Below are 26164 nucleotides of genomic sequence, written 5' to 3' on the forward strand. Positions count from 1 at the left end.
CTTCCTCTGTCTCCTTCCTCAGCACCCCCACCCCCGTCTCTATCTTCTCTCTCAACTCACCCACTCTCACTCCCGAGCTCCAGCTCCACTAAACCTCAGTCTGTCGTCCAGACCTGCCCGGCCTCCCCACCACAGGGCCTTTGCTCAGGCTGTTCCTCTGCCTGGCACACACCCTCCAATGCCTCCCTCGTGTGGCCACAGTGACCCATTCTTCAGGTGCCAGCTTGCCATCACCACCTCAGGGAGCCTTCTTCAACCGCCAAAGTTTCGAGGTCCTCTCTGGGTGGTTCCACGGCACCTGGGGGTCACCTCCTCACATCCCTATCACATGGGGCCATGAGGGTCTGTGTCATGTCCCAACTCCTCCCTGAGAACTCATGCTCCTCGGGAGCAGGGAATATTGTATCCTTGGTGCCATACAGGGTCTGACCCTTAGTAGTGCTCAAAAACCATTTGCTGAATGAATGAATGAATGAGTGAGTGAATGAATGAGCGCTGGCCTCTCCTTGCTCGTGGACTTAGACCTGAAGCACTCACCCTGAACATTAACTTCCATACTTCCCACCTGCTGCTTTCCTGGCTTCTGACCTCATGACCTGTTATAGTTCTGCTTCACACACTCATTCATTCATTCATTCATTCAAACAGCATGTACTGAGCACCTCCTCTGTGCCAGGTGCTTCTCTAGGGGCTTGAGACACATCAGCAAACAAAACAGACATAACCGCCTGTCCTCATGGAGTTTACAGTCTACTGGGAGAGTTAAGCAAGACAAAGCAGTAAAATACATGGTGTGTTAGACAGTTCTCAGTGTTAAGGAAAAAAGTTAAACAGGAAGAGAAAATAAATGAGGAATGAGCCACATGGCTACCTGGGGAAGAGCATTTCAAGAAGAGGGAACAGCCAGTGCAAAGGTCCTGAGGCAGAAATATGGCATGTTCGGGGGGGGTGGCGAGGAGGCCATTGTGGCTGCAGAGGAGTGTACAGTGAGGTTGCAGAGGTGGTGGGGAGCCGTGGGGATCTGAGGCACACTAAGAACTGCCCCCAGCTCCCGGGTCTATGGCCTTGCTAGTTTCTGTAGAAAAAAATCTTTGTCCCAGCAAAAGTCCTCCAAGTCTCTCTGATTGGTCCAACCAAAGTCATGTGCCCAGCCCAGAGCCAATCACAGCAGACAAGGGGAGGGCGTGTGCTGATTGGCTTGGCCTAGATCACCTGCTCTGCCCCCTTGGAGCCAGGAGATAGAGTCAGCTTCCCTAGACCCCAGCCACGCAGGCAGCTATAGAAAGAGGGGTGGAGCAGGTGCCCTCTGAGGCCGGTGGGAATCCAGGATTCTCTTCTCTAATGGTGGTCCAGAGGCAGAACCAAGAAATGAGGTCATTATTTCTTTTTTAAAAAAATTAAACCAAGGCATCAGAAGCATGCAAGAAAAGAGAATTAAGAGCTTAAAACTCCCTGAGCCTCTGACAATCTGGTCCCGAGGGCGAGGGAGATGGGACCATGCAGAGTTGCTCCCTGAAAGCTTAAGGCTGGGCTGGGCCTCAGCTAAGGCTCTGGGAGACCCTGGAAAGTATGTGGAGGGGACAGCATCAGACCCCAACAGTCTCTCCTTGGGGTCTCCTCCCAGCAGTCTCAGCCCACTTGGCCAGGCCAATGCTGAGTACTGTGGAAAGAGGACCGAGCCAAATCAGAGGCTGGATACAGTGGCGGGGGAAGCAGAATGGGATCTCAGGTGACCCAGGAGAGGAGAAAACCAGCATGTGCATGGGACATAGGCAGTGGCCACCCAGGGAGGACAAGGTCCAGACATCCGGGGCTGGTCCCCCACATCTAGCCCCAGCTGTCCTTCCAAGCTGAGTTCTCACAACCCGGCCACCCTCAGCCACGTGCTCTCCTTGGAACTGCCTTGGACTTCCTTTCACCCACCTTTCCTCCTGCTGTCCCCACCTGCCCCTCCCCCACTTGCCCAAACTGCCTGCCTTCCAACACTTCTCTTTCCTTTAAGGCTCTTTCCAAATGTCAGCTTCCCCCAAAGTTTTCACTGACCACTGTACCCAACAGCCACCTCCCTAAAATCCGAAGCCCCCCACCCCACCACAGTCCCTTGTCTAAGAAGACTAAGTCTTCCCGCCTTGCATGGCAGTTTCCCCCAAACAGCTTTCCAGGCAGGGCCATCAGGATTTTACTCCTCAGAGGATGGTGGTTCCGGCTGTGGGCTGGGTGAGGGGTTCAGACAATCCATGTGGCCCTGGGTAAGTCCCACGACATCTTTGAGTTCGTTTTTTTTTTCCCCATCTGTAAGATAAAGATACTGATAGTACTCGACTAATAGAGTTTTGTAACAAATAAATGGATGAAGTGATAAAGTTCTTAGCAAGTGGCCTGGCAATAAATGTCCTCATCGTGGTCGACACGACGGTATGATTGCAAGCACCAGTATTTGTTTTGTATTTCTGAATACCTCTCAGGATCTGCACCCGAGGCTGTAATAGACAAACTGAATTCATGAGGCCATGGTTTGAGGCAAGGGGTGGTGGAGGAAAAGGGAAGGGAGTTGATAGTGATCTAGCCATGCGCTCAGTGTTCACGGAGCACCTGCCAGGAGCCAGGCCCTGGAGAGTGGCTCGGGGAAGAGGAACAGGCAGCATCCCTGCCATTATGGAGAATTGGCCCCCAAATATGAAGGACACTCCCCAAATGCCAGATGATTCAAGCCAAGATCCCGCCACCCACCCCCTTGAAGAGTGAAAGAGGTAAACTGAGGACAAGCAGGAGGCAACCCGGCCCTCCCAGCTGCCAATAAGCTTGTAGAAGTTGTTCCTGCCAGGGTCAATGCTGGACAAGCTATAAATCACTCCCAGGGGAGTTTTGAGTGGTTCATGATGTCACCGCCATAACGTTCTTCAGGGAGCCTGTCCCTCTGCCTGAGTGTGATCAGCAGCAGCAGAAGCTCTGACCCTGGTTCTCCCGCCTACACGTTGTATAAACCTGAGCCAGTCACTCAGCCTCTCTGGGCAGCAATTTGGAGGCCCCAGCACTGAAGTTCTGGCCCCCTGGTGAGCTGGGAGAGGCCAGTTTACCCCTGCACACAGGCAGTCAGGGCCCCTCCGACCACTCAGGGTGGTCAGCATGGCACGGCCATGGCCACCAGCTCAGCTTCTCCAAGGTTCAGCAGTGCAAAGGCAGTGGTGCCACAGTGCACACTGGCTCTGGAGCATACTGGAGGCCTGGGAACCCTCAGGACAACACCCAGAATTTGCTGGGGTGGGGCAGGGCTGAGGAACAATTTAAGGAAGGCTAATTTTCAACAGAGGCTAGTACCATGGACTAGGGCACGTACGTGCCATGGAATCTGGGCATAAAAAAGAAACATAACCTTATTTTGTCCCTGGTGGCTCCAGGAGCATGTGGATCTGTGATGGCTGGCATTTGTTAAGCCCCTACTATATGCACTTTATATACATTATCTCTGATCCTTCAATGTCCCTGTGAAGCCATTGTTCCCATTTTAGAAACAGGGAAGGGTAGGCTCAGGGACAGTAAACAATTGACCAAAGTCACACAGCTTGGAAGTGGCAATGCTAGGATTAAAATCGAGTTCTCTCTGATTCCACACGTTCTTTCTCAGGGGACCTCTGAAAGCAAGAAGGAGGCTCATTCATTTCACCCAAGTGAAGTTTATTCACAAGCATTTATGAAGCACCCACTATGCCCCGCCATCACCTAGAGATAATACAGAAGCCTGGGTCTGAGCACCTCGGGAATCGGGAAACGAGATGCTGACACCTGAGACAGCTAGCATGGTGCCAGGACAGCATTATTGCAGCTCACACGCCAACCCCAACCCCCCCGCCCCCCCAGTATGGCTTCTCTTGCCTTGAACGTGAGTGAAGGGAATGAGCCAGAACCTGCCGATGCCCACAGCTACCGCCAGATGGCGGCTGTAGGCTGCTAAATCAGACTTTGTCCTGGGAGACCAATAGGTCATCCTGGGTAGCTTTTTACTAGAAGGGGGTGGCAGCAACTGGCTGAACAGCTAAGGGAAAGGAACAGAGTGTGGGTGCTTTTAGGGTCCATCATTCAGTGGGTAAAGACAGCCAGGATGCAGAGAACCTCGGAAGGCCAAATCAGAGACCAGGGTGGGGTGGTAATGGTCAGGGGTGGCTCCCCTGCATCCATCTGAAGTTGAACACACAAGACCCCTGGCCTCCATCGCCCAGCACCGAAGCCCTCTGTCCCGATGCCAGTGGGAAGCGCTAGGTTTCCCTCATGGTGTAGCCCTGGATCATGCTGTTGAAATAGGCTGGCCTGTTGCGCTCCGGGTAGAAGAGAATCATGTAGCACTTGGGGCCGAAGAATCCCAGGCTAATGGCCAGAAGGTTGAGCACAGTGACCAAGAGGTCCATGACAGTGACTAGCACCCCATCGTAGACAGACATGAAGGTACAGATGGAGACAGAGGAGGTGAAGTAGAAGGTCATGTTCAGGGTGATGAACTTGGCCTCGTTGTAGTTGGTGGGCAGCTCCTTGCCCATGTAGGCGAAGCCAAAGCCCGCCACCGAGAGGAGCAGGTCCAGCATGGAGTTGATCAGCAGCCCATTGCGGTAGTTGGCGTTGCAGGAGAGAATCAAGATCTTTGGGTCATCGGGGTCAGCATGGGCGGTGGGACTGGTGGTCACGGTCAGCACATTGCCTGACACGATGACCACCTTGAATGCCGTGATACACACCACAAAGATGTAGGGCCCGTGATAGCGGACCCAGTAGCTGTAGGCCCGTGGGAGGCGGCTGGCCACCTTGAAGATGCAGACAATCTGGAAAGAACGCACGGTGATGCAGGAGAGGCAGATGGTGAAGCAGAAAGCGAAAAGGGCCTGGCGCCAGAGACACCTGGGTATCGTGGGCGGCCCGACGTACATCGGCACCACCGAGTACGCCACCAGCAGTGGCGTCAGCATCAGGAAGCACATAGGGCCCCCGGCCGAGCGCACGATGGGGGTCTGGAAGTGCCTCCAGAATATCACCAGGATGGCCAGGGTGCTGAAGAAGCCCAGGAAAGCCAGCAGGGTCACAGCGATGGTGGCAGTCTCGTGCCATTGCAGGAAGGCCAGCCGCCGCTTGAAGCAGGAGGTGCTTCTGCCGTGGGACCACTCGTTGCTCAGGCACAGCTGGCATTCATATTCATCTGCAAAAGCCCACAGCCGTTCCCATCAGCTGAATCCCCCTTGTGAGCACCTACATCTTCTAGGCCCTGCATTGGGCCAGGTCCCAGGGGTAGAGAGAAAGCAAAGACAACTCTGGCATTCATAGCCAGCACTCACTGAGTCTCTTACATGCATTGGCTCATCAGATCCTCACAGCAACCCCATTTCACAGATGGGGAAACTGAGGCTGAGCAAAGGTAAGTCATTTATCCCAAGTCACATAGCCAATAAGTTACAGAGGTAGGATTTGAACCCAGGTCTCCTTCAGTCAGAGCCTACCAATCATAATTCCTCCCTTCCAAGACCTCACCTTCCAGTGGGAGAGACATTCAGCCACTTATTCAAAGAATTCATTCAACAAAACTATTTTTTTGAACACCACCCACTGTGATAGGCCCCTGAGGTGGAAGGCCGCAGAGAGATGGATAAAACCAAGCCCCTGCCTTCAGGCTGTTGAGAAAAAGGCCAGTGAAATCATTCAAGAAACTTCTCTTTAGCACCTTCTCTGTGTCCTGTGCTCTGCCAGGCACATAGGAAGTGCCTTTATTAACAGACATAATCATCTACTTAATTTACATTAGTGAAGTCATGAAAAACATTTTTTTTGAGCCCCAACTCTGAACTGTGCTAAACACTGATGAGAGCAGAGGTGACATTGTCCCCAACTTCCTACAGTGTATGTTCTATAGGAAGAAATGTTAATTGTCCAAACAAAGAAAGTCATTCAACAAGCATTCACTGAACAATCACTATATGCTCTGCACTATGCTGGGCACTTAGGAGGCCAGAAAGAAATCCAGACACTGTCCCTGTCTACCAGAAACTTTCCTTCTATTGGGAGAGCCATTTGCTCACTCATTCATTCATTCATTCATCATCCAGTGGACATTTCCTGGCCTGACACCCCTGGGCCCTGGGCTATGTGTGTACAGAGTGGGGATTACTTACAATCCTGCCTTGGGAGAGTGTTATCCCTTCTCCCTCCCTCCCTGAAGCAGCCTGTATTGAGGATTTTGCTCTACACCAGGTATGGGGGAGATACAAGAGGAATCAGACATGGTTCCTGGCCTTTGGACACTTACATCCCCTGGGAGAGACCCTTTCAAGGGGGAAGAGCCCTGGAGACCCCAGGGGCAGGGCAGGGGTGTGGGCAGGCGAGCTGGCCTGTGAGCTGTACCTGAAGTTTCGTTGAGGAAGGTGCCGGGGACACAGTCAAGGCACTCGAAGCAGCAGGGGTGGATGCCCACAGACTTCTTCCTTTGCCCAGGCTGGCAGCTCTTGGAACACATGGACACTGGGATCTGCAGGAAGGAGGGCAAGAGACCCTGAGGCCACTTTTCCCACACTCTAGGGGCCTCCACCTTCCCCAACTAGCAGGATGGTCCCTGCCTGGGAAGGGGAGGGGTGCTGGAATTGCCATTAGAACTGTACCTTTGCAGGGGCCCTATTAGTTTTGCTTGCCCAAGACCTAATCCACCTTCCTTTGGTAAAAGTGCCCAGCTGTTGAGACAGAGACTTTCTGAAGTTGCTAAGAGGATAACACACAACCCTAGGGCTGCTGGCAGCCATCCTGTCATGAAGGGTACAACATGCCCAAGGAATGATCTGAGAGATGGAAGGAGTGAGACCCTGGATCCATCCTCATCTGAAGCCTCACTGTCTACCGCTGGAGTGTTCCATCATATGAGGCAAATACATCAACTCTTTGCTTATATCACTTTCCTTCACCTGCAACCAAGGTTCCTAATTAACGCAGCCTTTCTGGAGGGGCAGGGGTTTTTCAGGTGAACAAGAGCAGGTGGGCCATGAGCATCTCTATTGTTTTTACTGCTGCAAAGCTACCTCAAAAAGTTCATGCAAAGATTCAAATTATCTTTCAATTAGATTTTCCATGAACTTTCTAAGAACCCTCATGTATTTCCAGAACCTTAGAAGAGTATCCAGCATAGAGGAGGCCTCCAATCATTGTGTACTAAACACATGAAAGAATTACACATAGAGGAAACAGTAAGAGCAATCGGGGAGAGGAGTGGAGGAGGGTGACATGACTGGGGAGACAGAGTATCTGGGCCTAGCTGAAGTCAGGATGCTCAGGGAGAGGGTGGAAGAGCCACAATCCAAAGGCTCATCAACAGCACAGTAAAAAAGCAGGGGCGGTGGGAGGCAACCATGGTTCTTGAGCGGGTGAGTGGCCTGATAACATATGGCTTGTATAACTATCATTCTGATGACCAGTTGGGAGGGTGTTGCAAGAGTACACATAAGACAGGCCAAGGGCCCAGACAACAGGAGCTGTGGTGGGACCACTCAATCCCAGAGCCCCTCTCTTCTTGCCTCACGGAGGTCCTCTGCCTCCGTGTTCTGCACCTCTAGTCCCTCTTGAACATCACTTTCAGATGACATTTCCAGACATCTTGTTCCCCTCCTGGAAGCTTCTTCACGGAAGAACCTCAGTGACTCTCCATCAGCCAAAATAAAACATTTGATCCTTTGCTAAGTTTTCTAGGTTCTCTGTGGTCTGCCTTGCCTGTGACTACACACACATGCAGGTATGTGCACGCCAACACACACACAACACGCACCTTATCCAGACCTACATCCCACCACTCCCTTGCCAGGTATTCTCTCCCCCCTTCCAAACTCATCTCTTCTCTATCTCCTAAATAACCAAATTAATCCTTCCTCGTACTCTGGAATCTCATCCTGCAATTCATTCATTCATTCATTCATTCATTCAAAAAGTTATTGGACACATATTGATGACAGGCACTGTGATTATAGTGATGAACTAAATGAGGCAAAGTCCTGCTCTAATGGAATTAGTATTTTCATGAGGAAAGAGAGACAACAAACGTAAAAATACATAATGTGGTGCATGGTGATAAATACCATGAAGAAAAATAAAGCAGTAAAAGGGGGATAAATAATGATGGGGGAGCAGATTGCAATTTCAAATGGGGTGCACAAGAAGGGCCACACTGATGCGACATTGCATCAGAGGCCTAAAGGTTGTGAGGGAGCACATTGTGAAGATATCTGCTCCAGGTGAGACAATAGCATGTGCAAAAGCCCCACGGTGGTAGAGAGTTGGCATAGTTGAGAAACAACAAGGTCAATGTGTCTTGGGCAGAATGAGTAACAGGGAAGAGTGACGGGTCAATTGAAAGAGGTGGAGTAAAAATAATTTGGCTTTTACTCTGAGTGAGTTGAGAAGCTACTGGAGGATTCCAAGCAGAGAGGTGACAGGATCTGACTTTATTTTAATGGGATTGCCCTGTTTTCTGTGTTGAGTATAGACTATCAGGGTAAGGGCAGAAGTGAGAGACCAGATAAGATGTTGTTGCAATAGTCCAGGTGAGAAATGACGGTGGTTGTGATTAAAGAAGTAGCAGTGGAGGAGGTGAGACGTGGTCAGAGTCTGGATGTATTTGGGGGTAGACTGGACAGCATTTCTTGCTGGATTGAATGAGAAAGAAAGGAGTCAAGGATAACTTCAGTGTTTTGGATCTGAATAATGGAAGGATGGTGTTGCCATTGAACACAAATTTGAATAGGTAGGTGGATATCTAAATTTGAGTGCAGGGGAGAAGCCCAGTCTGAATATATAAAATTGGGAGTTGTAAACATATGGATGATATTTCAAGCCATGTGGTCAGAGAAGAGAAGGAGTCCAATGTCTGAGACTTGACACCCTTCAGAGTTAAAGATCGAGGAGATGAGAAAAACCAGGAATGGAGACCTAGAAGGAATAGGCATGGATGTGAGAGAACTAAGAGAGAGAATGGCTCAGAATCCAAGTAAAGATATTGTTTCCAAAGAGAAGAAGTGATCAGCTGTGTCAAATACTGTTCACAAGTTTATCATTATCATAACCACTGGATTGGCAATACACAGACATTGGTGATCTCAACAAAAGCAATTTCAGAGGAGTAGTGTGGATGAAAGCCTCATTAGAGTGAGTCCAAGAGAGATTGGGGGGCCTCCTGTTTCCAGACTGTCAAGTAAGGAGCTTGGAGGTCATCATTCCTATCCTCACAACAAGAAAAGAGCTGAACAAACTGAAAATCAACAACTCTTCATAGATCCGTCAGAGAATTGGGGTCACAGGGCAAACTGCAGCCCCCAAAACTAGAGAGACAGGTGAGTACAGTTAGTATTCAGAGTATACAGACAGCATTCAGTTTACTGGGAGCAGAAACTGCCACTGGAACCCACAACTGGTAGAAAAACTTAAGAGTAAATGACTAATTGCTGGAGACTGAGTGTGGACTAGCTTAGAGATAAAACCTTCAAAGGGCACAGCCTCAGGGGTGCCCCCAATGTTTTCATAAGTTTAACCTCCAGTAGTCCCCCAGATTTTCAAGGTGAGGATTGGAGAAAAATCCCCTCATGCCTTTGGCAGAGGTAAGGGGAAAGTAACCATTTTCCATTTTGAAATATTCCCAGAGCATTCTCTTCTCCTTAACAAAGGCCTGTCCTCAAGGGAAACTGTTTTACCAGATCCCAACCAATGTGGGTTTTACCAAAGCTTAACTGACATGGGGGAAGGGAAATTCCAAACTCTGACCCCTTCTAACCTTCCTGTCTCACCTAAGATTAGTGGGGAAAGGGGAGCTGAGAAGCACTTGTGAAGGACACAGCCCAGAGGTATAGGCTCACTGAGAGACTGAGACCTACAGAATACTTCCCCTTCCCCAAAATTCACTGCCACATCAATCAGGCTCCTATACAATAGCTGGGGACTACACCCAAAAGAACTGCAAAGTTCAGACTCTATTTAAGAAGGAGTCCCTAGGGAAACCCCAAGACCAAGGGATACCCCTCTCCCCCACAAAAAAAACTAGAAAAATGTTTAGCGTCCAACACCACAGCTACAGAAATCAGTAAACATAGCCTAATTCCTATCCAGATAAACATTAAAGCTTATACTAAAGATACGTCAGTTCCTTTTTCCCAATATGTCATGTTTGGCTTTCAACAAAAAATTACAAAGCATGTTAAAAGGCAAAAAACATGAAAACACAGTCTAAAGAGATAAAACAAGCATCAGAACCAGACTTAGATATGGCAGATATTTTGGAATTATCAGATGGGGAATTTAAAATAACTGGTTGATTTACTAAGGGCTCTAGTTGAAAAGTGGACAACAGGTAAGAAAAGATAAGTAATATAAGCAGAGAAATGGAAATTCTAAAGAAGAATCAAAAGGAAATGCTAGAAATACAAAATAAATGAATAAGTAAACATGGTAACAGAAATAAAAAATGCATTTGATGGGTTTGTCAGTAGACCAGACATGGCCAAGGAAAGAATCAGTAAGCTTGAAGATATATCAACAGAAATTTCCCAAACTAAAAAGCAAAAAGAAAAAAGAACAGGGGGGAAAAGAATAGACTATCCAATTGTCCCATAGTTATGGGACAATTCAAAAGGTGTATCACACACAAAATGGGGATACCAGAAGGAAAAGAAAGAGAGAAAAGAAGAAATATTTAAAGGAATAATGGGTGAGAATTTTTCAAAATTAATGACAGACACTAAACTACAGATCCAGGAAACTCAGAGAATACCAAGCAGGATAAATATCAAATAAACTACACCTAGGCATATCATATTGAAACTGCAAATAACAAAGACAAAGATAAAATTTTGATAGAAGCCAGAGGAGGAAAAATACCAATAAAAATGGTTACAAGAGGAAAAGAAGGACATTTTGTAACAACAAAAAGTTCAGTCCATCAAGATGATATAATGGAGCTGGCTAATTAGCTCAGTTGGTCAGCCTTATAACCCTAAGGTCTCGGGTTAGATCCCTACACCAGCCAGCCCCTAAAAAAAAGGATATAAGCATATATTCTTTGAACAAGAGAGCCCAAAAATACATGAAGCCAAAACCATCAAAACTGAAGGAAGACCTAGATAATTTAACATATAATATTCAATGATAATAAGTAGAATCTTCAATACCCCAATCTTTAGTATGCATAGAACTAAATAGAAGATTGACAAGGAGATAGAAGACTTGAACAACACTATAAACCAATTAAACCCGACAGACATCTATAGAACAGTGTTCCCAATAGCAGCAGAATACACAGTCTTCTCACATGCACATGAAACATTCTCCAGATAGATCATTTAGACCATAAAAAAAGTTTAATAAATTTAAAAGGATTGAAATTATACCAGGTATGTTCTCCAAACACAATGTAATGAAATTAGAAATCAACAGCAGAAAGAAATTTGGAGAATTCACAAATATGTGGGAATTAAACAACACACTCATAAATAACGGAGTCAAAAAAGTATTCACAAGGGAAATTAGAAAATACTCTGAGATGAATGAAAATAAAAACTGCTACTCATAACTTTATAAAAAGATAAATACTGTATGATTCCTCTTATGTGAGGTATCTAAAGTAGTCAAATTAGTAGAAACAGAAAGTAGAATGGTGGTTGCAGAGGCTAGAGGAAGGGAAAATCGGGAGTTGTTTAATGAGTATAGAGTTTCAGTGTTGCATGATGAAAAAGTTCTAGAGATCCACTGCACAGAAATGTGAATAGATTTAACATTACTGAACTGTATACTTAAAAATAGTTGATAGTAAATTTTATGTTACATGTTTCTTTACAATGAAAAATAAAAATATTTTTAAATACCAAAACATATGGGATGCAGTGAAAACAATACTTAGAAGGAAATTTATAACTACCAATGTCTATATTAAAAAAGAAAAAAGATAGGCCGGCCCGTGGCTCACTCGGTAGAGTGTGGTGCTGATAACACCAAGGCCACGGGTTCGGATCCTATATAGGGATGGCCGGTTTGCTCAATGGCTGAGCGTGGTGCTGACAACACCAAGCCAAGGGTTGAGATCCCCTTACCGGTCATCTTCTTAAAAAAAAAGATCTCAAATCACTAACATTCACTATCTTATTGCAGAGTTAAGTTTCCTCTTCTGCTTTTTATCATATGCAGCCCACATTGTGACTTGATCACTTTGATATTCTGCAGAACTTCATGCTGGTTCCATATTAATGACATCACGTAACTGGATCTGGTGAGTGGGAAGTAGCACATACTTTTTATGCCCAAGACGTACGAATGCCAGAATGTGGGAGATAAACCCCACAAAGATTCAAGGGGGGCCTGCCACATTGGTGATGTTTTTAGGGGTCCACTGGTCTGGGGAATGCCAGAATATTTTTTCTAAGGTAAAAAAGCAAGTCCTGTACCTTATACCTCCTGCCATTAAAGTATGGCACTTGGTGAACCTCTTTAGATTTGGAGCATGGCAATAAATTGTCCTGGAAATACTTCTCCAGCCCACTTACCAGATGATTGAGAAAGCTTCTGGTTTCAAGGCAGAGAGTAACAAGCCCAGAGAAAGACTCTACAGAAGGCCTTGGCTTCCGTGCAAGCTATCCTGCCACTCAAGCCGCATGACCAAGCAGATATGATGATGTTCGAGTTATCAGTGGTGGATAAGGATGGGCAAGCCCCAAAAGAAGATTTGCAGCAATGCCATGCCTTCTACAACAAAGTACTACTCACTCTTTGAAAATCAACCCCTGTGTCCTGCTGGGCCATATGGAAATTGAACACTTGTCCCCAGGCCATCAAGTGGCTCTCAGAATCAGGAGTCATATGGTAAGGCCGGACAAGCAGGAAGTCTTTGTGAAATGTGAATGGTACCCAAGAAACTCCAGTGGGTACAAACAAATCTCTTAAATCAATGGTTGTGACTCCTATCTCTCTACCTCTGTTGTAGCAATGCCCCTCCCTTAAATCACACCTGAGGCCTCATGGAGTGGCCATGGATAGAGAAGAACATTCGGGAATGATTCACAGGTAGGTCAGTGGGATATATTAATGTGAACTGACATTGGGCCGCTGCCACACTAAGCTCCTCTCAGAGCTGATCCTGCAGGACAGAAATGAGGCAAGATGTTTCAAGACTGAGCAGCTGCAAGCAGGCACTTTGTCATTCACTTTGTGTGAATGAAGAGATATCCTGAAGGACAGATATCCTGGGCTCTTGGACAATGCTGAATGGCTTGGCTGGTTGTTCAGCAGCCAGGAAAGAGCAAGACTAGAAGAGTAGAGACAAGATCGTTTGGGGAGAGCTGTGTGCATGGATCTATGAGAGTGAGCACAAAGCATAAAGATCTTTGTGTCCTGTGTTAATGCCACCAGAGAATGCAGAGAATAATCAAAAACCAGACTGAAAGGACAACTCATCAAGTGGCGGTCAGCTGGCCTCTGTCCTCAGCTACCCAGGACTTGCACAGAGAAGCCGTGGGGTCAGGGACAGAGGCCATGGGCATGGGCCAACAGCTCGGGCTTCCTCTCATCATGGTCGACCATGGCAGTAGCCATTGCTGAACACCTAACCATCCAGCAGCAGAGACCAGCGCTGAGCCCTTGAGTTGGTAGCATTCTTCAAGAAGACCAGCCAGCCAACCACTGGCACATCTATTACATCAGATCCTGTCCTCTCTGGAGGAAACAGTGATTCATCCTCATAAGAATTTGCCTTCCCTGACTACAGCACCGCTATTCAAGGGCTCACAGACAGAATGATTTACTGACACGAGATTCCATATAACATCACCTCAGACAGGGGTCCCATTGTATGGTGAAGTGGGGAGTGACACAGGCACATGACCACAGGATCCACTGATCCTAACATACACCACATCACCCCAAAGGATCCAGCCTAACAAAACGATGGGATAGCACATTAAAGGCTTAGCTAAGGTACCATCTTGGGGACAACATTCCATGGGGTGGAGACACCACCCCTTAGGGTGAGATATATAGAAATACACTGAATAAAAGCCTGGGGTATAGTGCTGTGGCCCCAAGAGCTAGAATACGTGGGTCCAGCAACCATGAGGTGGAAGAAGGACTGTCCACACTCACCATTGTTCTCAGGAACCCATTGCGGAATTGATGCTCCTTCCTTCTATAACCTTAGACTCTTCTAGAGTAGAGATTCTGGTCCCCAAAGGAGGAACACGCCCACCAGCAGACACAGTAGGGCACCATGATTACCACCTGGTCATGTTGGGGTCCTCAGGCCAGTGAGTGAGAAAACCAGGAAAGAAGGAGGGGGTTGACATGGATTAGCATGAGGAGCTGGGGTCACAGCTACACAAGAGGGTGGGAAGGAGTTGGTCTGGAATCCAGGGGATTTGCCAGAATAGCCCTCAGTTCTTCTGTCCCAGTCATAACTGTAGCAGGGATAGCCCAGCAAGGGCAAGTCAACCAAGGGCTCAGGAGCCTTGGGCATGAAGGCCTGGATCACCCCACCAGGCAGGTGCCGTAGAGCAGCTACGTGCTGGCTGAGATTGAGGAATCAAGAAAGGATGGCGGAAGGGAGAGGTGACAGATTGGGCCAATAACTGGGCCCACAAGCTCTCTGCTTATAGAAACTGGGCTGGCCACTGCCCTAGAAACTCTGATTTGCCACACTCAAGGAAGAGCATGTGTACATAGAGTAGACATCTCTGCGGACTCCCTTCTGTTCTCTCTGCCCATCGTTTATTCCTGCCATCGCTGCAGCCACCAATTCCATGCAGGTGTCACCTGTCAGCACCTTGCCTCTACTGCACTGCTCTGCTTTTCACTGTCTTGGTCACACATGTGTGATCTGGAGTGCAAGGGAGTTAGCACCCCACAGGGTGATCCTTGACTGCTAGGGGATGGAGCCAGTGGATCAGCGCTACCCTTTGCCCTCCTTTGGGAGACAATCCTAAGGCAGCTCCTCAAAGGTCCCAGTGAGACTGAGCTCCGGTTGCTCACAGCAGTGTCTGGCTTGAGGATATTCCCTTGGACTGACTTTCCCCCTTCCCTGTTGAACTCTCCCCAGTCTCTCACTTCTGTTCCCCAGGATCATGTCCTGGAATAAATTATCTGCGCATAAACCTTTGTCTCGGGCTCTGCTTTCTGGGGGAAAACCAGACTAAGACACTGTTATGGGCTGAATTGTGTCACCCTTGAAGTCCTAATCCCCAGGACCTCAAAATGTGACCTTATTCAGAAATAGTTAAGATGAGATCATACTGGAGTAGGGGGGGTCTCTAATCTGATATGACTGGTGTCCTTATAAAGGGGGTAAATCTGGAGACAGACACACGCACAGAGAATGCTATGTGAAGATAAAGGTGGAGATCAGGGTGATGCTTCTGCAAGCCAAGGAGCACCAGAGTGCCAGCAACCACCAGAAGCTGGGGGACAGGTCTGGAGCAGATTCTCCCTCATAAGAAGGAACCAACCGTGTTGACACCTTGATCTTGAACTTCCAGCCTCCAGAACTGTGAGACAATACATTTCTGTTGTTCAAGCTGCCCGGTCAGTGATACTTTGTTATGGCAGCCCTAGAAAACTAATATAGACACCAACCCAATTTATTCCACAATAATCCCCAAGAAGCTCAGGAATTAGCAGCACAAGGTACCTCTGGAGCTAGGGATAAAGTGTGTTGCTGGGGTGGGTGGGGTGGGGGGACAGGATGTTGTCAAGGGAGAATGATGAAGGCTCTTCGAGAAGCTTTTAGACCCCTCGATCCCCTCCCCAATTCCACAAGGCTGGTCACCATCACTCTCCAGTCCAGTGGAATTCTGATGGTCTGAACTAAAGAGGGTAAAACAAAGGATCTTTAGATTGACAGAAGTCACACACAGTTGAAGGCACAGTTACCATACCAAAAACATAAGTATTAAATGACAGGCTGCAGACTGAATGCTGTATACGTGTACAGAGAACCTCCACCAAGGACAAACTGTGCAGCCTCAGGCAGTTCATGCAACCTCCCTGTGCCTTCAATTTCTTAATCCATAAAATGAGGAGAAAGGTCCCCTAGGGTTGATATGAGAATTGAAGTCCTCAGCACACACATGTTCAGTAAGTGTTTACTCTGTCCCAAGGAGCTGGAAAGCCCTGAACATCCATCCGAATCAACAAGGGAAGGACAGGACCTCAGACTACACACCCACAAAGAGAAATCCCATCAGCTATTGAGAATGAATCTCTGGGTACCCTCCTTGATTAAAAAAAAGTGCCCTTGCCTCCCCAGCATGAGCCCCCAGGCTCCACCCCCCGCCACCACCCCCCCAGTCCCTCTGGGCTGACCGTGTTGTTGGGGGTGTGCCAGGAGATGTTGCCAATGTCCTTCAGCAGCCGCTCAACAGGGTAGTAGGAGGCGATGCTCTTGAAAGGATTCTGGCTCATGTCCCAATGCCACTGGATGATCTCCAAGGGCATGGGCACATCCCCTTGCTGGTCAAAGAATATCGGGTGGCCCAGGAGGGTGAAGTTGACCTTCCAGATCTCCTGAAGTAGCTGGAGTGGCAGGAGGAAAGGGAAGTGGAGCTGGCATCAGAGTCAGGGCCAGACCTGGGAGAGAGTCAACCGTCCCACTAGCCTTGATTCCCACCTCTGTGAAAGGGGGGCCGTAAGTCTTTGAAAAGGTGGCAGTTTGAGAGGCAGTGGTTGAAAGCTCTGCTCTGGAATCAGACACATCTAAGTTTAGGCCTCAGCTCTGCCACTTGCTGTGAGGACTTGGACCTGTTGCTTAACCTCTCTGAGCCTCAGTTTCTTCTTCTGCAAAGTGGGAGAAGTACAACCCTATCTTCTGGGCTCTGAGGCAGTAAATGAGTTAATCTATGTTCAAGGCTTAGAAAGGTACCTGAGAAACAGGAAGTACTCACCTCCCACTGAGGCACTGATACTATTCCTTCTCCTGGGAAGTCACCTCGGTCATCACTCTGTGACCCAATTTGTGGGGTCCAGAGTATATCATCTCTATCACCTGCAAAGGTCGACTGGGATCTCCCCTGCTTCCCAGGTCCTTCCTGCCTCGCCCTCCCCGCCCCCCATCACCCAGTCCGCAGAAGCTGGTACTAACTAGGACATGCTTTGAACTGTGCACTCTCTGACCTGAATTCCAGTCCCAGCTCTGTCCTCACTATGCTGTGTGACTTTGGGCAAGTCACTGAACCTCGCTGGGCTGATCCCAAAAGGGCTACCAGCTCAGATATCCCGTCAGTCTGGCTCCTGGATTTTCCCTCCATAAATGGAGATCCACCTCAGGGATCCACAGCTCACCTCACCTCGGGGACTGACAGACAGACAGATAACAGCCATGGGAGATGCGCCCTACCTTTCTCCCCTCCCTGCCCAGGGAGGGAGGCCCTGGCTCAGGAAGACTTTCTGGAATTTGCACAGGTTGCTAGGCCCAAGGGCAATGGTCCCGGGAGCTGAGAGGAGAGAGGTTCCAACCAGGTGGTTGGCTTGAGGATGGCAGAGGCCCCTGGGAGGCCAGGTCCTGGGTGTCCACATTTCACCCCTGCAGTGACCTGGCCACACTGGGCTGAGTGCCCTGGGATTCGAGTGATCCAAGATATGACCCCCAAATGGTCAGAAAGCATCATCCCTGTAGCTCTCCAGAGTGGGAGAGCCTGAACTATTATTGTCAGGGGTTTGGGCAACTTGGGGCTCCCCTATTGGGTCTGAGCCCTGTTTCTCCTTCCTCACCTAGCCCTAACCCCCCCCCCAGCATTGGTGCCGCCTCCAAGGCAAACCCAAACCCACCTCTGCAGCCCCACACTCTCTCCTGAGGCCAGGCACTTGGTGTCAGAAATGAATGAAGAGGAAGAGGAAGAGGTTCTCTACACCAAGTAATTTGCAGACATTTTTGGTAATCCTCTCGATAACTCAGCAGGGTACATATTATTCCTTCTATTTAATAGACGAGAAAACCGAGGCTCAGAGGTATTAAGTAACTTGCCCATGTTTGCACAGCTAGAGGTGGCAGAGCTGGGATTCGAACCCAGGTCTGTCTGGTTGCAAAGCTCTGCTCAGCTTATCGCCACCTGCCTTCCACCATGTAGACAGACGGGCCACATCTGAGATGCCTGAGGGATGGAGAGAGGTGGAAAGAAGGGTGTGGTGCAGAGCTAGTGAGGACGGCCAGCAGGTGGCAAGAGAGCTAGGCTGTGGTTGTGGCTGTGCAGCAGGCTGGCTGAAGGGTCCCTATTAGGGCCCCGAGAGCCCCATTTGTGAAATAAGGGGATTGCACCAGAAGATTCTGAGAAGACCTCACAACTCTGACCCTCTATGATCCATAACTTGCTGAACATTTCCACTTGGATGGCCACAGGCCCCCAAAATTTGCCAGCCTGGATTTACCCAGCTTCTCCTGGTCTGACCCACTCACCACCGTGGGCAACACATCCACCCAGCTACTGTCTTCAAGTCTCCTTGTCACACCTAAGGCCTCCTCACCTCTCATAGTGCCCATCCCAGTGCCCCTGCACCACCCCCTGGCCACACCCTAGCTGGGCGATGTCACCTCTATGAACCTCAGTTTCAACTGTATACAGGAAAGCAGCAGTGCAGGAAGAGTGTCTACTCACGGGGTGTTTGGGGATGAATGATAATCGGTATGAAGGGGATAAGCACGGTGCCAGGCACAGAGTGTGTGCTCGCTCATTCATTCAGTAAATACTCATTGAGTCACCTCAGAGCCAGACTCTGTGCCAGCAGTTTGGGATACAGCACTGAATAGGATTGATAAGGTTCCTGCTCTCACAGGTTTACATTTGGTGGGCAGGGGGCTGGTGGGGAATAGACAATAAACAAAAAAGCAAATAAACACAATAGCAACCTGGGAGAAGTGTTATGACAAAAAATAAAGAAGATGTCATATTGTGACCCAGCATCGGGGATGAGGGAGTGTAAGGGTACCATAGACAGTTTTGCAGGTTGTGCACTGCACAAGTGGGTCAGGTTAGGGCAACAGGGAAGGACAGCTGGAGTCCAGCCCACTCGGCTCACCAAGCTGTGCACCCACCACAAAGTGGTATACATCTGGAGCAACGGGCACCTTTGTCTAACTTGTCTGCAGAAAGGGGCATCATTTTCTAATTCACACAATGACACTATTTATGCCAGCAGAGACCCTGGGTGAAGCCCACATAGGGTGGGCTGGGCTCCCTGCCTCTTGTCTCTATCACCCCTCCGCCCCAGCCCCAAACTGGCTTGTTGGGTTGTCTCAAAAATACAATCTCAGTGCTCAGCTTGCAACTCTCTGCAAACTCCTACTGCATCCAGGACAAAGCCCCAACTCCTTCATCAGTCACTTGATGCCCTCTAGGGTCACCTGCAGCCCTGTGCTGCAGCCATCTTTGCCACTTTAGCCTGACCACGTGGCCAGGCCACCGCTCTCCGGCTCTCCTCTTGGAATGTCTAGTGCTTGCCCTTCCCTCTACTGCAATCCTGTCTTCCCTGGCCCCCTCCCAGTACGGCAATGCCCCCTGTGTCCCACCCCCGTGCATAGCTGCAGTTCTGACTTCCTGCTGCACTTAGCAGAGATAGATCTTATTAACTGTCCTCATCTTCTCCTAAGATGGGGGTCCCCAGGGTCTGGCACATAGTAGGTGCTCAATAAATGGAACTGGCTATCCTGATTGATATGACAGGTACGCCTTGGTCTCCATTATTAGGAGAGGAAAGAACTCAACTGTCCTTTATCACAGCTCCCGCCAACTGCAGCTGGGAGAACACCTGCAAGGAGAAGTGGGAAAACCAAAGCAGGATGGGCCAGACCTGGGTTCAAAGCCAGGGCCTGCCACCTACCACTGAGAGATCACATACTCCTTGTCCCTCAGTTTCTCTATCTGTAGATTATCAACTTCGTAGGATGGACATGAGCTAGACATGATGTATACTGGGTAATCGGCGCCTAGAGGGTGCTCAGAAAACAGTAAAGCACCCATGATATCTATGTGTATTATGAATGTAGCAGGACAGAGAGCACAATACAGTGTTCTACCAGCTGGCACCAGAATTCCTTTTAAAGAATAATTGCATGTTTTTAAAAATAAATGCTTAAGGTTGCAAGTTTGGGATTATGGGATGGGGAGATACAATTGAAATAGAATAAGAGAGAATTTTTAAAGAGCTAAGTAAATTGCTCGTTAAGGAAGCGAACAGTTGTTTGGGGCTGGAAGAGGGATCCAGAAAAGGGCAATCAAGAGGGCAGATGGGCAAGGTTTGGGGAAGTGGGAGGCTGGCCCCACACTGAAAAAGCCACAAAATTTTTAAGAACAGAGATGTCTAACAGCAAAGTATAAAGTATATATCTCTAATGTAAATCCCCTCTGTTTCTCTGATTCTCAATAAAAACTACACCCCCGAAGTCTTCATGGTAGGGTGTGTGTATGTTAAATCAGAAAACACAGATTTAAAGTTCCAGGTCTGAATCAAAGCGATGCAGAACTAGGTCAATGAAAAGATCCATAAACCTGACACAGGGCCTCAGAGAGCCCATGGGAGCACACAAGCCCACCCCCAGGGCCTCAACCCCAGAGAGACCGCAGGGAAAACTGGGGCTCCTACTGCCTGTGGGACTTCCTTCCAGCAAATTCTGCCTGAATCTCCAAGGACAGACTATCTTGGATGCTGAGGGTTAAATTAATAAAGAAAGGAATTTTGTCGTGGCACCAGGAAAGACTTCTGGTTCTATGTTTCTGGAGGCAGGGGATGCCCCATGGCTTCTCACACCCACTGGCCCTGAACCCCCGCAAAGGAGGGGCAGACTAGAGCAGAGCAGTGGGGTGTCCTGGGGTGTCCACAGCAACCACAGAGTCTGCACCTGCCCTGTGGGGCCCTGGCTTTGCACAGGCCAGATCTTCACCTTCCAGGGGTAGACCACCGTCTTGGCGCAGTGTGTCTGGTTGCAGCCGAGGAGGCTGTGCAGGGCATGAGCCACAACATAGACACTGGAGTACACGGTGTAGACCACACGCTCTCCGGAGAGTGTGAGAATGGTGTTGAAGTACGCAGTGGTATTCAAGCAGGTGTCGCACTCCTGATTGCAGGTGGGCCTCTGGCTGGTCGTCTTGGGCAGCGATTGCCCAGCCTGTGCCCGGCGCAGGCGGAACTCGCTGAAGCCTGGGATGGGCACGTTCTTGACAGTGATGCCCAGAAAGGTGCCCGCGTGGTGCAGCTGGGTGAGGTTGTGCAGGACCGGGTCAATGGACCAGGACTCAGAGGCAATCCACACGGCGCCTGTGAAGTTTCGGCGCAGCACTTCGATGAAGAAGTTGTTCAGGGACAGTTCTGGCGAGAACACGACCACGACACGCGCGGTGCTCTGCTGCAGCTTGTCCACAATGGCCTCCAGGCGCTTGCGCTCCTCCAGCGTCACGACCTGGTTGGGCTGCGGCGTGGGCAGCGTCTCCTGGAAGGCGATGCAGATGTCGCGGCGGCTCAGGCGATCGCTGAGCACGTGGCTGTTTTCGCGGCCATAGCTGTCATTGCTCACCAGCAGGATAATCCAGTTCCAGCGGAAGTGCAGCATCAACTGCACCATGGCCTCGATGTGGTGGTCAGCGCTGGGCGCCGTGCGCAACAGAGACGGGAAGCGCCGCTTGTCACGCAGTCCCTCACTGATGGCACTGTAGGTGATCTGCAAGAGGGGAGGGGCCCGTGGCATTAGCGAAGGCTGCACTGGGTGCCCAGCCCCATAGGGGCTCTACCTGCCATCACCATACTGGTGCTATTTGGGGAGCACATAGTGAGAGCCATACCCGGGGCTAGGCAATTTATGCCACCATCATGGTCATCGTGTAGTGACATGTAAGAACCTACTGCATGCCATGCTCTGGCTCAGATGATGTACACCATCGCCATCATGGTCCACAGCACAGTAGCATTTGTGAGACCCATGCCCTGGGCTGGGTGACACTTACTGGGCACCCACTGTGTGTGCCAGAGCATAATGCCATCCTCACCAGGCTCATCCACCAGCACATTTCTTCCCTCGGCCTCTGGGATGTCACATTTCAGGCTTGCTCCCAACTCTCTGGGTGTTCCATCTCCTCAGTGGGCTCCTTCTCTTTTCTATGACCTCTTAACCTTAGAGAACCCCAGGGCACAGGCTTCAGTCTTTGTCTCTTCTCTACCTGTTCTTCCTCCCCCAGCCCCCCATCCAGCCTCCTGGCTTTGGATCCCGTTTCCATGCTTACAACTTCCAGTGGGTGGCCCTGCCCTGGACCTCTCTCCTGAACTTCGGACTTGTATTTTCAACTGCCTACCTGGCATCTCTGTCTCAACATATCCAAAACTGAACTCCTGTTGTCCTCTGAACCTGCTCCACCCGTAATCTTCCCCATCTCGGTCAATGGCAGATCAGTTTCTCTGGCGCAAAACTTGGGAGCCGTCTTCAACTCTTCACTCTCACACGTGCTACTACATGCAATCTATCAGCAAATCCCACTGGATCTACCTACCTTCAAAATGTGCCCATCCAGTGCCTACCACCACGCCATCCATCCTAGTCCAACCACCATCATCTCTGGCCTGGCTTGCAACATTATCCTCCCACCTTTCCCCCCTGCAGCCTATGCTTAATGGGGCAGTCAAGGTGACCCTGCTCACGCACGTCAGATCACATTACTCTTCTGCTCAGAACCCTCCAACAGCTCCTAATGTCACTCAGAAAAAAACCAGAGCCCTTCAGTAGCCCCTGAGGGGCTCCGGCATTTGCCCAGCTCTGACCTCTCTGAGTTTATCTCCTACTCTCCCCCAGTCCCAGTTCTGCTCACCTAGTTCCATGAACATACCAGGCACCTTCTGGCCTTTGCACTTGCTAACGCTCCTCCTGGAATGCTCTTCTCCTAGATACCTGCATAGCTCCCTCACTCCACCTCCCTAGTCTTCATCCAACTGTCAGTGAGACACACCCAACCACCCTGTTGAAAATCGCAACCTCCCTCTAGCTACTCCTCCTGTCCACCGACATGCCTGACCCACCCTGCTCAACTTTTTCTTTTATCCATTACACTTCCAACCTCCTAACATCCTACACCACTCATTCATTTAGAGTTAGCCTCTCTCTCTTCCCAACAGAAGAGAAGCTCCACGAAGGCAGTGATTCTGCTTGTTTTGTTCCAGCTGTATCCGAGCACCTACAGAAGTACCTGGCACACAGTAGGTACTCAATGTATATTAGTTACATGAATATACAATACATATTTGTTACATGAACAGAAGAATGAATTCGGTCCTCAACTAGATGCTTCACATAAAAATATTAACACTTATTGCGCTCCTACTATGCATCAGACTCTGTGCTAAGTGTTTTGCAAAATAAAAACAACAGCGACAATTACAGTATTTGAAACTACCAACTGTGTGCCAAGTCTTATGCCAGCTGCTCTTTAATGAATAGTCTATACCAGTACTGGACCAGGCATTTTCAATCATGCTGATAATAATGGTAATAATAATAGTCGTAATACTACTAGCACTGTTTTGAGGACCTACTATGAGGCAGACCCTATGCTAGGCAACTACACAGGAGAACACTGGGCACTTTCTGAGTTTTCATTCCTGTGCAAGATGCTTAACACAATAACAATAATAACATTATTAACTACCTATCATGTGCTACAAACTCTCACACTGGTTGAATGTTTTAATCTTCAGACAGTCCAGGAATGGAACTCTTATCAACCCACTTCACAGGTGGGGAAACTGAGGTTCAGAAGAATTAAGGGATTTGTGAAAGGCTACACAGTGGCCAAGACTCAGTGCCAATGTGCACACCTAGGTCCCTCTGCCTCCAAAGCCTGAGCTTTCATCCGTAGGCTGGGCTGCCCTCCCAAGATTGGGGTTGATGTTCTAACCCGGCTTCTGCTTCTACCACCGCTCCCCGTGACTGAGGGAAGGAAGTGGCTTCTGAGCCTTCTGGACAACCACCCCGTTGCCCCGCTGCCCATTCTCCAGGGCCTAAGGTCCCCACCTGTGGAACGAGACAGATGGAGAGGAAGTTGGCCACAGTAACAGTAGAATCGGAGTTGTCAGGGCCAATGACGGCCACCACACGGGGCAGATAGTGGGTGTAGTCCTCCTGGATGGGCAGGAAGTCGTTCTCCTGTGCCAGAAAGTAGAGTGCAGGCTGGACATTGTTGGAGATGTAGCAGACATCCACCATCTCGTAGCCCAGCCACACACCAGGCAGCAGGCTGCTGTGGTTGTTGATCTGCTCCACCGTGAAGCGCATGGCCTGCAGCAGGTTGTAGCCCATCACCTTCATTTCATACCTGGAGGGGCCACAATGGCACGAGACAGAAGCAGGTCCAGAGTGAGGAGTGGGGGGAGGGAAGATCCAGCGTGCCCCTCCTCCCTGCCACAGGAAAACCAAAGCATTGACCAAGAAGGAGCCAAGCCAGAAGATTCTGGCATTTTTAGCTCATCACTGTCATACCACATCTCTAGGGTCACCATCATCCCTATGACCACCACTGACACTGTGATCTCTGTGGCCACCATCACAACCATCCCTAGGACCTCCATCACCATTCTACTGATGTCCACTGATGTTACCACCATTACCCACTGTAACCTCCCCATCACCATAACCACCACCACCGCCACCGCCACCATCGCCACCATCGCCACCACCACCACCACCACACCACCACCATCACCACCACCATCACCACCACCGCCACCACCACCACCATCACCACCACCGCCACCGCCACCACCACCACCATCACCATCACCATCACCACCACCACCGCCGCCGCCACTGCCACCACCATCACCACCATTGCCACCACCACCATCAGCACCATCACCATCTTCAGACTCCCCACCATCGTCACAGGCATCAGAATATCCAGCATCATGCCTAGTGCCACCACTAGCACCACTGCCCTCACGCTTCTTAGGCCAGCACACGTTCTTCCCCAACATCACGTAAATGGTGCATTTTTTATAGTCCACACTTGATCATCTTGTGCACCCTCCTTTCTTCCTCCCCGTCTCCAAGAATGCCTTCACTCTCTCTGAACGAGGTCACTATTTTTTAATCCCAGGTTGGTTCCAGTGTCCCAGCCTTAATGCTTGCGTGAAGATGGCCCACCCAGTCCTCAAGTGATGCTGCCATCCCAAGAGGCTCACGAAGGAAATAGGGGAAGAGGAAATCCCCTCCAGTCCTGGAAGCATCCCTACCCACCCAACCACAGCCCTTGGAAAATGCAGACCTCCCCCTCCAGTCTGAGAGCCTGCTACAGAAAACACATTCTGCCTCCCAAAGGTGCAACAGCTGGTTTCTAGACCGGGCCTTGACTTGGACTCATTGGGAGTCATCCAGTTGCCAAAACATATGGGGAGGTTTTGATGGTCTCTAAGGCCCCTCTAGGCTCAAACAACCTATAACTCTTTATAAAGAGACATGACATTGAGACCCAGGTCTCAGTGTTTCAGAACACAATTGCCAAAGATTTTGCTAATATGGACTGTGTGGGGCCTCCCTGGCGGCCAATGGGGTGGATCTAGAATAGGGGGGTTGGCAATGAAGGAGGAGGAGTGTTCTGAGTCCTCAGTCCTGGCCTGGCCCCCCAAGGACCAGAGGACCAGCCTGGCTTCCCATCCCCCCACCCTCCCTGCCACTTCCAGCCTCACACTGGAGACTCACTCCTTGCACTTGGGCACCTGCCGGTAATTGAGATGGACAGTGCCCTTCGCATCGGCATGGAGGCTGAAGAGGCCACCCAGGAGGTAATCCCCAGCCAGGTAGAAGTCCGAGTTCTTAGTTGACACAGCCAGGACCTTCAGCAGGAGGAACAGGGAGCAGACCATCTTTGCCCAGGGCCCCATGGCTGGGAAGTAATGGTCTCAAGAGGTGGCTCTGCTTCACAGGACATCTGGTGGCTTGACACCCAGGCATTTGCACAGACATTTACATAGAGATGGTCCTGCCACTGACCGTGGGGCACCTCGGACAGGTGGAGAGGTTTAAGGGCTCTGGGGGAAGGGAAGGAGGCTGGAATTAGGATGCCCTTTTCTTAGAACACATGGGGCCCAAGTGGTCCAGGAGAGCACCATTTGGAGGAAGAGAGAGCCTCCGAAAACTTGGCCATACCCTAGACTTCTGCCACTA

The 26164-nt window shown here is 49.6% G+C and overlaps 1 protein-coding gene across 1 annotated transcript; it reads right to left on the minus strand.

Annotated features, from left to right (window-relative positions):
• Positions 1-4253: 4253 nt before the first annotated feature.
• Positions 4254-25881, minus strand: TAS1R2 (taste 1 receptor member 2). Its single transcript, XM_063106243.1, has 6 exons — positions 25700-25881; positions 24017-24317; positions 20906-21679; positions 16339-16548; positions 6379-6502; positions 4254-5182 (listed from the first exon to the last, which is right to left on the minus strand). Exons 1-6 carry the CDS (start codon positions 25879-25881, stop codon positions 4254-4256), a joined length of 2520 nt encoding a protein of 839 aa, XP_062962313.1.
• Positions 25882-26164: the final 283 nt, after the last annotated feature.

Source organism: Cynocephalus volans, chromosome 8, assembly GCF_027409185.1.
Source record: "Cynocephalus volans isolate mCynVol1 chromosome 8, mCynVol1.pri, whole genome shotgun sequence".
Classification (NCBI taxonomy): Eukaryota; Metazoa; Chordata; class Mammalia; order Dermoptera; family Cynocephalidae; genus Cynocephalus; species Cynocephalus volans.

Bases quoted from the DNA above. Each gene is read 5' to 3' on its own strand.
- TAS1R2 (XM_063106243.1), bottom strand. From the start codon at position 25,881: ATGGGGCCCTGGGCAAAGATGGTCTGCTCCCTGTTCCTCCTGCTGAAG. The intron at 16,549-20,905 runs GTGAAGATCTGG...CTGCCACTCCAG, and splicing joins CGGTGGTCTACCCCTGGAAG to CTACTTCAGGAGATCTGGAA. The intron at 5,183-6,378 runs GTACAGCTCACA...GGGCTTTTGCAG, and splicing joins CTTCCTCAACGAAACTTCAG to ATGAATATGAATGCCAGCTG.